Here is an 11,183-nt window from a genome sequence, read left to right on the forward strand (position 1 = left end):
CTTTCTGTCTTCCAATTTACGCCTTCCCGCTTCTGTTTTTTTTTTTTTTTTTTTTTTTTTCCCCTTTCAAGGACGAGGAAAACAGACGTGAAAGAGAGCGAGGGCAGTGGGTCCAGGCGGGGGATGCTGCGGGCCTCCGCCATCCCCGCGCCCGGCCGCGGCTCTCGGTGCTGTGAGCACCCCCGGGCACGCTCGGTCCCTTCCATCCGCCGCTGCCCTCCCCGGTCCCCGCCCGGGCTCAGCCCGCTGGGACGGGGAGAGGGGCGGGCCCCGGGGCCGGGCGGTGGCACCTCCCCGGAGCGGTGGCTCCCGACGGGCAGCAAAGCGCGAAGGAAAGAGAAACCTCGTCCCTCCGCACCGCCCCGCTACCGACCGGCCCCTGGAAGGTAAAAGCGAATTAATTTTTATTTACCAAAAAAAAAGAGAAAAAATGGAGAAGGTACATCGCTGTGGCCGGTGCTCCTCGGCCCCGGACGTGCGCTGCGAGCGCCGGTAACGGAACCACGGCGAAGTTCGCGGCGCCTCCGCGGTGCCCTCGGCGGTCGGGTGGCCCCGGGCCCGCCGCCCCCTCCCCACCGGGGCGGCCCCGCCGGAGCGTCCCGGGCCGCGGTCCCGGGCCCGCCGCACCGCTCCTCCCGGGAAAAGCGGCCCGCACCGGGGTTCTCCCGGACTCCGCGCCCTCGGGGAACTCACGGCGAAGCGGGGTCTCGTTTGTGGCCGGTGCCAGCGAGGCGCTCCTCCGGCCGGCGGCGGCACCGGGTCTCTCTAACGGAGCCGTGACCCCGCGGGGGTGCCGGACCCCACCGAGCGGCCGCGGCTGCTCGTGCGCGCCGTGCCCACGTCCGTGCCCCCTCACACACCTACCGCAGCATCGCGCTCGGGAGGCAGGGCCGTGCCGGCCGTCGGTGTGCCTGTCGGTGTGTCGGTCGGTGTGTCGGTCGGTCGCTCGGCGGGCCGGCGGGCGGAGGCGGCGGTGGCGCCCCGGCGGCTCTATAAAGGGGCGCGGACGCCCCGTCCGGCGGCGGCGCGGCGGGCGCGGGGGCGGCGTTGGCGGCGCGGATTGGCCGCGGCGGGCGGTGACGTGGGCGCGCGGTCCATAAGGCTGCGGCGGCGGCGGCGCCGGGACCATGCAGAGCCCCTGCGCGGCCGGACGGCGGGGCCGCCCCTCTGCCCCGCGCCCTCCGCCCGGCCCGGCCCGCCCGCCCTGCGCTCCGCCACCGCCGGGCCATGCCACGCCGGGGACACGGGCGGCCGCCGCGGGTAGCGATGCGCGGGGGTAGGTAGGACGGACAGACGGACGGACAGACGGACGGACGGACGGACGGACGGGGCGCGACGGTGCCGCCGAGACGTCGAGGGAGAGAGAACGAGAAAAGAGAGAGAGAGAGAGAAGGAGAGCGAGCGGCGGAGCGAGGAGCGGCGGAGCGTGTCCCCGTCCCCGCGTGTCCCCATCCCCGCGTCAGGACGCGCAGGGCGATGTCGCCGCGGCAGCAGCCACAGCCCGTCTGACCGCCACCGCCTCTCCATGTCCCGGCTCGTTATTTATTATTATTATTGTTGTTGTTATATTTTTTCCTCCTTTGATTTCTCATTGGGAAAAGCACTTTGACTCCTGACTGCTCTACCTCAGACCTTAGAAAAACTCATCACGCTCGCTTTTTGGCGGTTTTATTTTTAATTTTTTTAATTTTTATTTTTTTCTGAGCGCCGATCTTTATAGCCGTAATTGTTTTATTGTTACTATTATTATTACTATTATTATTATTATTATTATTATCCGTGTGGTTGGTAGCGGCCGGGATCCTGCGGCTGTGTCGAAGCGCTGGGCAGTGGGGGGTTCTCCTGTGTACCCCTTCTAGGACACTCGAACGAAGATTTTTCTTCTTCTTCCCTTTCTTTTTATCCTTCTTCACTTCTCCAAGGCTTTTAAAAGATACGTACACAAAAACAAGAAAAAAAAAAAAAAAAAAAACAAAACAAAAACCAAACCTTCGCCGGTGTTGTCGTCTTTCTAAAAAAAAAGAATTGTTTTTATTTATTTTTTTTCCTTGATACCTGGGAAACCGCTGCCCCCCTCAGAACTAACCAAAGACAATGGTTCACTGTGCAGGCTGCAAAAGGCCGATCTTGGACCGGTTTTTGTTGAATGTACTGGACAGGGCTTGGCATGTGAAGTGTGTTCAGTGCTGTGAATGTAAATGCAATTTGACAGAGAAATGCTTTTCGCGAGAAGGCAAGCTTTACTGCAAAAACGACTTCTTTCGGTGAGTACCGGCCTCCGCCTGCCCCCGCCGCTCCTCTCCATTCGTTTTTCACCTCCATTTTTCCCCTGTATTTTTTGTTGTTTCTCCCGTTGTCAGCGGGACCCACAAGCGCCTCTTCCCTCCCGTGACACGCGAACATCTCAAACCGCGGCTGCTTCTCCCGGGCATCTCGGGGCGGGGGTCGGGCCCGGGGTCGGGCCCGTTGATGTCGCCGCTCTCCGCGTCCCCCGGCCGAGCTCGAGTTGCCCAAAGTTCCCTCCAAACTATCGACCGGCGGTGCGGGCCGGGCCGTGGGAGCGCGGGCACCGGCCCGGGCCCGGTGCGGCGGAGCGGGGGTGACCCGGCCGTGAGCCCGGCGGTGTTCCCGGTGCCACCGGCGGGGAAGGCGCGGTGCGGGCGCTCCGCGGGCCCAGCGCATCCCGTGCACCGGAGCCAGGCCGGCCCGAGGGCAGCGACCCTCCGCCGGTGCATGGATAGATGGAGAGGGAAGCGGTGACCGACGCTCGCTCGCCGCCGCTCTCCCCGGCCCGCTGCAGTGCCGGCACCAATCCCGGGCTCGGAGCGGCCGCCGGTACCGCTGCCCGCCGGGTTCCCCCGCCGCACACCGGCGGTAAGGGCAAGGACCGGCTCGGGGCCGGGGAGGCCGCGGGGCCCCCGCCGTTCACCGGCACGGCCCGGCCCCGAGCCCCGCCGCCGCTTCTCCCTGGGCACGGGGACGGGCACTGCTCCGAGCTCCATCGCTTCTCCCCGGGAACGGGCCCGGCCCTGCTCCGGTCCCGGTTCCCAGAGCCCCGCGGGGCTGAGCGGGGCACGGGAGGCCTCCGGCCCCGGTGCGGGTCCGGCCTCGCCATCCCCCGGCTCTCCGCGCCGGCCTTGCCCGCACCGGCGGCTCCTCCGGCCGGAGCGCCACCGGGGCCGGTACCGACACACAGAACGTGTAGAATTCCTGCGGGCTGTTTGTCAGAGCGCCCTTCGTGCGGGTGTCGGGGCGCGGGGACACCCGGGCAGTGCAGCCCCAGCGTTCGGCGACCCCGAGCGCTGCCCAGGCCGGGTTTGATTTTTATTTTGAAAAGCGGCAATATCGGGGAGAGAGAGCGCTCTGCAGGAATGCCGTATTTGGTTTAATGCCGTTTTCCGCGGGCGAGCAGGGTGCGTGGAGGCCGCGGTCGGGGCCCCGTTCCCGGGCGCTGCTGACCGCTGCCCGGCCTCTCCCCGCAGGTGTTTCGGGACCAAGTGCGCGGGCTGTGCCCAGGGCATCTCCCCCAGCGACCTGGTCCGCAGGGCGCGGAGCAAAGTGTTCCACTTGAACTGTTTTACGTGTATGATGTGTAACAAGCAACTCTCCACCGGCGAGGAGCTCTACATCATAGACGAGAACAAGTTTGTCTGCAAAGAAGATTACCTAAATAACAGCAATACTGCCAAAGAAAACAGCCTGCATTCAGGTGAGGAGCGCGGCCGGGGCGATGAGGGCGGGGATGCGCTCAGCACCGGCTGCTCCTTGGGGTGAGACGCTCCTCTCCTTCTTCCTTCTTTCTTTCTGTCTTCTCCTTCCTGCTCTCCCTCTTTTCTCCCTTATCCCTCGTCTCCCTTCACTCTCCTACCCCTTTATTTTCCTCTCCTTCGTCTCCCTTTTTTTCCCCCCTCTTCTTCCCTTTTTCGTTTCCCTCTTTTCTCCTCTCCCCCGGTCCTGCCGCGGCCCCCGTCCCTCGCGGTCGGTGTTTCCCCCGGCTGAGCGTGACCCAGGTTTCTTCTCCCCAGCCACCACCGGCAGTGACCCCAGCCTGTCCCCCGACTCTCAAGACCCCTCCCAGGACGACGCCAAGGACTCGGAAAGCGCCAACGTGTCCGACAAGGAGACGGGGAGCAACGAAAACGACGACCAGAACCTGGGGGCCAAGCGGCGGGGACCCCGCACCACCATCAAAGCCAAACAGCTAGAGACTCTGAAAGCCGCCTTCGCGGCCACCCCAAAACCCACCCGGCACATCAGGGAGCAGCTGGCGCAGGAGACCGGCCTCAACATGCGGGTCATCCAGGTACCGCCGCCTCCGGGCACCGGCCACGGCTCCGGGGGATGCGGGGGCGAGGAGGGACCGGCGCCCGGCACCCTCCGCACTGCGGGGCCCGGGGAAGCCCCGCCGGCCTTTGAAATCGTTATTGCCGAGGCGTCCCGGTGCTTCCCGGTGCTTCCCAGTCGGCGGGGACAGAGCCGCGGGTTTATTCGCAGAAGTCCTAAAGAAGCTGCAAACAGTATCGAAATTAATAACCAGAAATGTGAGGGGTTAATGGGTAAATAAGAATGACAACGCGCTGGAATTATTAAAAGGTTTATAAACCCGCAGCGCTGGGGTAATGGGGGGTTAAAGGACCATTAAAGACGAGGTTAGATTGGAGAGGCTCAGTGTGAGGGTAATTAGCAGTAATCTTGTCAGGGTAATAAGAATTAACTCAATCATTCTTGACCTGCAGTCGGTGGGGAGCGGGGCCGCCGTCACGCGTGGGTTCGGCCGCGCTTGGAGCCGGCTCGGTGCGCACCGGGCACAGAGCGGGAAAAGCGAAAAGCGCAGCCCCGGGATGGGGATGGAGATGGGGATGGAGGGGAAGGGGGAGCACGATCCCTGTCGGGCTCCCGGGAGCGGGACCCGCGGCTCCCGTGACCGGCGCCTCTCCCGCCGCCCTGCCAGGTGTGGTTCCAGAACCGGCGCTCCAAGGAGCGGCGGATGAAGCAGCTGAGCGCGCTGGGCGCCCGGCGACACGCGTTCTTCCGCAGCCCGCGCAGGATGCGGCCGCTCGTGGACCGGCTGGAGCCCGGCGAGCTCATCCCCAACGGGCCCTTCTCCTTCTACGGAGGTGGGTACCGCTGCCCCGCGCTGCCTCTCTCCGTGCCGGGCTCTGGCCGCAGCCCCGGGGCCGTTCCGCCCGCTTCCCGCCGCCCATCGCGGGACACCCCGCACCCGTGGCGGCCGTGGCCGCGCTGCCGGCGGGATGCCGGCGCTCTCCCGCTGTTCCCCGGTGTTTTCGGTGTCCCCGTTTTGTGTCGGTGTCCCCGATGCTCGGCGGGAAGGGGTCCCGGGGCTGCCGGAGCCCGGCCAGCCCGGTCACACGTTTCCCCTCGGGTCCGTGTGTGACACCCCGAGCCCCCCCGGCCGCGCCGTCCCCGCTCGGTACCTGCCCGCCTGTTACCGTGCCTCTGTCTCTCTTTGTCCGCCAGATTATCAGAGCGAGTATTACGGCCCTGGAAGCAATTACGATTTCTTCCCGCAAGGACCGCCTTCGTCTCAAGCGCAGACCCCCGTGGATCTCCCGTTCGTGCCCTCCTCGGGGCCGTCAGGGACCCCGCTGGGGGCCATGGACCACCCCCTGCCCGGACATCACCCCTCGAGTGAGGCTCAGCGCTTCACTGACATCATGTCGCACCCCCCGGGAGACTCGCCCAGCCCCGAACCCAACCTGCCCGGGTCCTTGCACTCCATGTCCGCAGAAGTTTTTGGCCCCAGCCCCCCATTTTCGTCGATATCCGTCAACGGTGGTGCTAACTACGGCAATCACTTGTCCCACCCTCCAGAGATGAACGAAGCGGCTGTGTGGTAGCTTTAAACAAACTGGGTCTAAGTAAGTGATGATCATCTAGTCTGCTTATTGTTATGGTGTACAGAAATGAATTCATATAACATCTCTCCCGCCCTAAGACAATTTTACCTTGGGAACGAACTGAATCCAATCGCTCCAAGGCAAGCTTTGCTCTAGACCAGGACAATCTCCATGTTATGGTTGTATCAAACAAGCAAGGGGACTTTTTTGTACCATTGACAAAGAAACTGGGGAAGCTGTACAGTAAAAGTGCTGCCATTCCGTAGGATGGCTAAGTTTGATTACCCTGTTGGATGTCATCCTAAGAGCCACAATCCTTAGAAACTTCTCGTTAAAAAAAAAAAAAATTAAAGATAATTGAATGAAGGAGAGGTCAAAGAAAAGGGGAAAAAAGCTTCAAGAACTCTCTATAGCGTTCCTGGTTAAGGATGGTTCTGGCATTATGAATCTGTTTGTTCATTTTTGTCTCTCAGAAAGTTCGACAACAAGAAACTCTTTTTAGCTTCAGCCATTTCAGCCTGCTGACGATCAGGTGGGACAAGTTTTCCTTTTTCCTTTCTTTTTTTCTTTTCTGTTTTGTTTCGGTTGTTTTGGTTTGGTGATTTTTTGTTTGTTTTTTTTTACAAAAATAGCAAATACTAAATGTTAAGCCCTCAGCACCAACTCTTCTACCTTCACAAAGCTACACGTACAAAACCTCCTCATCATAGCAAAGGTCGCCACCCAGACCTCTAACGAAAATGACTTGAAAAAACAAACAAACAAACAAAAAGTATTCTACCTTCACAGAGAGAGAAAAGCTAAACAAAAAGACTCTATTGAACTAAAAACAGTCAACTGTTTACGTCTAATGTTAAATTCAGGAGCTCAATGTTTTACTAATAAATCCTGTTTTAGAAAAACCTCTTGTTCAAAAGCAAAAGATTTTGAGCAGCCAACCAAAATAGTTCATTTTCTTTTCTGTAGATGTTCTAACAGATTGCAGGGCTTGTGGTTCACTGTGCTAGTTTGTAAAAGGTGTTGTTTACAGAAGGCAAAGAAAAAAACCCACAAAACCCAGACAGTTGCCAAATAAAGTAAATATATAGCACAAATACTGTAAGGTGCTTTGCACCAGCAACCCGAGAAGGTGTTTAAAAAGTGTTACAAGGTTAAAAAAAAAAAAAGACAAACAAACATCTTTGCTAATTTTTAGTCCTGTTGAACATTCATGGAATTGTTAATATGACTTATATAGACCCACACAGGTTTTATTTTTGTGTCTTTAAAATAAAAGTCCAAAATATTTAAATTTTATGGTCAAATATGCAGTCAACAGCTGCTACTTTTTTCTTTATATATTAAATTTCTCATATGTCTTTTATTGTTCTAATGAACCTAAGCTTGTGTGACCTCCAGTGCATATTAGACCATTCACTGTATGAAAGAAAACATGTTGGATAAAATTTGTGCGTTTTTAATAAAATTAGAAAATCTGATGTTTAGATAACTTGTGTTTCATTTGATGTTTTAAGCAATTTTTGGAAATTGATTCTCTTGAGTAAAACAGCCCTGAGAAGGAATGATGCACTCTGCTGCTAATCCTGGCAGCTCTTTGGCTCTGGTGGAAGTCTCAGCCCTGGTGTCGATGCAGACAGCGGCCAGAGGCAGCTCCAGCCTTTCTTTCCATCTCCAGGCTCAGTTGTTGAAGTCCAAATACCCTGTTCCACAGCGTTTTAAATTTTAAAATTCAGGAATAATCAAATTATTCAATATCTTTAGTTCTTCGTGCTCTATGCTAAGAGAGAACATTCGAAATGCTGATTTTATGCATAAACAAAAACGTGTTGAAAATGTGAAAGATACGGTTTGCAATTGATCTACTTTTAGTTAATTCTTGCAAGGTAATTTTACTTTTTTTTCTCCTAATTGGATGGTTTGGACACAGCATAACCTCAATGTCCTGAAAGTAATTTGAGTCCTTTTTTCTTAGAGCTGAGGCAGAGTCAATGCTTTGGCGGCGTTTGGTCGTTCTGAAGTTCTCTGAAGGGCAGTGGGGGAGAATATTTTGCTTTGCCCTCAATGCAGCCTCATTCTCTTGGAGAAAAATGAAACAAAAAAATCCTGGAGCCTTGCGAAATGCCAAATTTCACATTTTAATTATCAACCGTGGCAGAATCATGAATATTCAGTTCTTCAAAAGCAAAAGTCCCGCTGATTCCGAGAGGACCTGGAGCTGTGCTGGGGACAAAGAGTCAGGCTGGGTTCTGCAGAGTCTCTGGTTTGAACGTTCCACCTGCTGGGTTAATGGAAAGGGACGAGCTGGGATTGCATCTCCTCCTTCCTCTGCACTCACCGGGGCTTGGGCTGCCTTCGCTTTCATTTGATGCAGACACAGAATTTTATGGTAAACCCCAGACTTCCCCGCTCCCAGTGATTCCATTATTTCTCTCTTCGGACTGGGGGTGGGAAAAGAACCAACTCCAAACGCTCTTGAGTTGTATAGTTTGTAATTTTCAATGGTGATTTTTGATTTTGTTCAATACCTAATTTCTATGCCCAGCAGAGGGGCCGCCTAGATGAAGCAATAGTTCACTTTAAACACAAAATGTCTTATATAATAACAATATAAAGATAAAAAACTATCTGCAAGGGATCTGTTAGTGTTTCTAAAAAATAATTCATGCTTTATTAAATACAGGGGAGACTTCTTAAACTCCTGGACTCCGTGTCTAACTCGTTTGTTTGTCTTTTGTGCTATTGCCACGTTTTGTTGCTCTGGTTTGCATTTATATAAGCAGAGGAATGGGTGATTTATTTATTCCAAACTTCTACTTATCTGGGAAAGATAAATATTGCTGTTTGTGCTGCTGGGCTGGGCTGCTGCTTTATTGTTGAATCAATGATTTTAAATGAGGACTTCACCAAATAGGTTTGTTTTGCAGGAAATTCTGAGGGGTTCTTCTCTTTCTTTCTCTCTCTCTTGGTCCTTGTACAGTTTATTCTGTGTTCATTCAGGCAGTGACAAGGCTCAGTTTAGGGCCAGTGTTAGGCTTGGTTTTGGTCAGTTTAAGTTGTAAAGATGAGAGTTTGTCTTTTTGTGATGCTCCCATCGCTTCCTCGGGGCTGTGCTGGGTTTGGGGGAGCCCAGGAGCCGTTCCCATGGCCGAGGCCGAGCCCCAGCCCGTGGAGATTGGAATTCTGCTCTCCTCAGAGCGAGCTCGGTGCGTTTGAAGCCCCTAATCCAGCAACAATTGCACAGTCAAACTCCTTTTGAAAGCATTGTCACGTTGGCTACTTGTAAGTCCTTGTTTACAAGAGCATTTCCATTGACTCCAGCGGCGTTCCCTGGGTGGGTGGGTGGATGGATGGATGGATGGATGGATGGATGGATGGATGGATGGATGGATGGATGGATGGATGGATGGATGGATGCAGGGCTGTGGGAGAAGGGCCTGGGGCCATCCTGGGCTCCTGCACTGTCTCTGCCGTGCAGAGCCCGGCTCTGTGTCCGTGCAAGGTCTCCCCAGGAGCCCTTTGGGCAGTAACTGCTCTCTTTTGGTCTCTCCTGCTGCCTGAGGTGCCCTCGGGGCCATGTCCCAGCCGAGGCCAGAGCTGGCACTGCCCCTGCCCCCCTGTGCATGGCCGGGGATGCTGGGCCCAGCTGAAGATGCGTGCACAGCCACTGTGAGAGCTGCTCCAGCCCAGGAGAAGGGCTCCAGGCACTGCTGTGAGTACTGTCCGTGTGCAGCTGCTCTCTGGGAGGGGAGTTTTGCAGGGTGATCAATGTCTGTGAAATGCCACGAGTTTCCAGCAGCCAAAGCCCTGCTTTTGGCCCAAACATCCCACAGTGTCCCCACCGAGGCTCCTCTCTGCCCACTCCCTCCCTCCCTCCCCCGAGCCCTGCTGGGATCTGTTTCCTTGGGCATGGAAAGGCACTTGGGAAGTTCTGTATCCCAGGAGTAAGGATGTACTTAAATGATAATTTGTAGAGAAATTATTTGTAATATTTTACTGTCTGTACCCAGGTGCTGAGCATTTGGTACAGGATACAAATTGATAAGTGAATATAATTTTAAACTATCAGTGGTGATTGACATACTTTTGCCATCCTGAGAAGTGGCAGATATTGCAGTGTCCTCTCAGGAGTGGTTCCTTTTGCTGTAGTCTGGATTTTTATCCTGAGTAACTGTTGTCTTTAAGCTTTACATGTTCTTACAATACAAAATTGAAGCATTTGCAATCCCCCTTTCTGTTCCTACCCCGAACAGATAAATTCACATCTACTAAGTTCAAACAATTGATACAAATCCTTCTATGCTGGTGAGCTGGGAACAAGGAATTGTGATGCTGGAGCAGGTTTTGGGAGGTCCTTTCCTTGTCTCTGCCATGGCATGGAGTGCTCAGCATTCCTCATGCCAACAAAACACCCATGAAGTTATAAATTAAATTAGTGTGTCCATTTAAAAATATTTTGATTATAAATCTGGGATTTGTTTATTTGTTGATAGTAGTCGTGGTGGTTTAGCTACAGAGTGTGGGCTCGTCGTGCTTGGAAAGCAGAGTTTGATGTGAGAGTTGTTCACTCATTAAATGCAGAATTGTAACTCAGGAATTGGAGAGGAAATGTGGCCTTGTGGTGAGGTGGCCTCCAAATTCCTCACTCCCGTGTCCCTGGGGTTGCTGGAACCATGGCTGTGGGGTGTTCTCGGGGTGTCCCTGCAGGGCTGTTCCCGTTGGCACACGGGATCACAGTTGTTGTTTGTGTTGGCATTTCGTGGTTTGGTTGTGGAACATGCCTTGGTGACCCTGCTGGGACATGGCTGTGACTGGGCTCTCTTACAGCTTCTGCTCCAGGATGTCACCAAACCCAGGGACAGCTGTGCCTCGGTGCCATTTGGGCATTGCTCACAATTTGGGAAATCTAAGAATTAGGGGCATCTTTTCTGCTTGGTTTTACTCCAGGCTCCCTCCTGAGGAACCCGACCCTGCTCGGGCTGCTGGGATCCCTTGTGGTTGGGAGGAAATCCTTGGCCCAGGTCTGCAGGGCAGGGCTGGGCTGTCCACGGTGCCTGGCCAGGGTGACAATTGTGGCACAGCACAGAACCTGGGCTGGAAAACCTCCCCTGGCTGCTCAGAGCCGAGTGAGAGGAATTCCCAGGGGCTGTGGGGCATTTCTGGGAGTGAAGCCCGTGGGAGAGGCAGCCTCACACCCTGCCCTGGTGCCTGTGTGCTGGCATGGCTGTGCACAGGAGAGCACACGGGTGGTTTGCTGGAAAATCAGACATTTTGCTCCTTCTAAACCCAGTTTTTTTCTAGTTTTTAAATTGCCTTTGGGTGGCCTTT

The 11,183-nt window shown here is 55.0% G+C and overlaps 1 protein-coding gene across 1 annotated transcript; it reads left to right on the forward strand.

The window, feature by feature from the left end:
• The first annotated feature begins 1,261 nt into the window (after window positions 1–1,261).
• LHX1 (LIM homeobox 1) lies at window positions 1,262–8,394 on the forward strand. Its single transcript, XM_030962589.1, has 5 exons — window positions 1,262–2,264; window positions 3,483–3,709; window positions 4,026–4,303; window positions 4,952–5,117; window positions 5,479–8,394. Exons 1-5 carry the CDS (start codon window positions 2,095–2,097, stop codon window positions 5,856–5,858), a joined length of 1,221 nt encoding a protein of 406 aa, XP_030818449.1. The 5' UTR covers window positions 1,262–2,094; the 3' UTR covers window positions 5,859–8,394.
• The last annotated feature ends 2,789 nt before the right edge of the window (window positions 8,395–11,183 follow it).

This window comes from Camarhynchus parvulus, chromosome 19, assembly GCF_901933205.1.
Source record: "Camarhynchus parvulus chromosome 19, STF_HiC, whole genome shotgun sequence".
Classification (NCBI taxonomy): domain Eukaryota; kingdom Metazoa; phylum Chordata; class Aves; order Passeriformes; family Thraupidae; genus Camarhynchus; species Camarhynchus parvulus.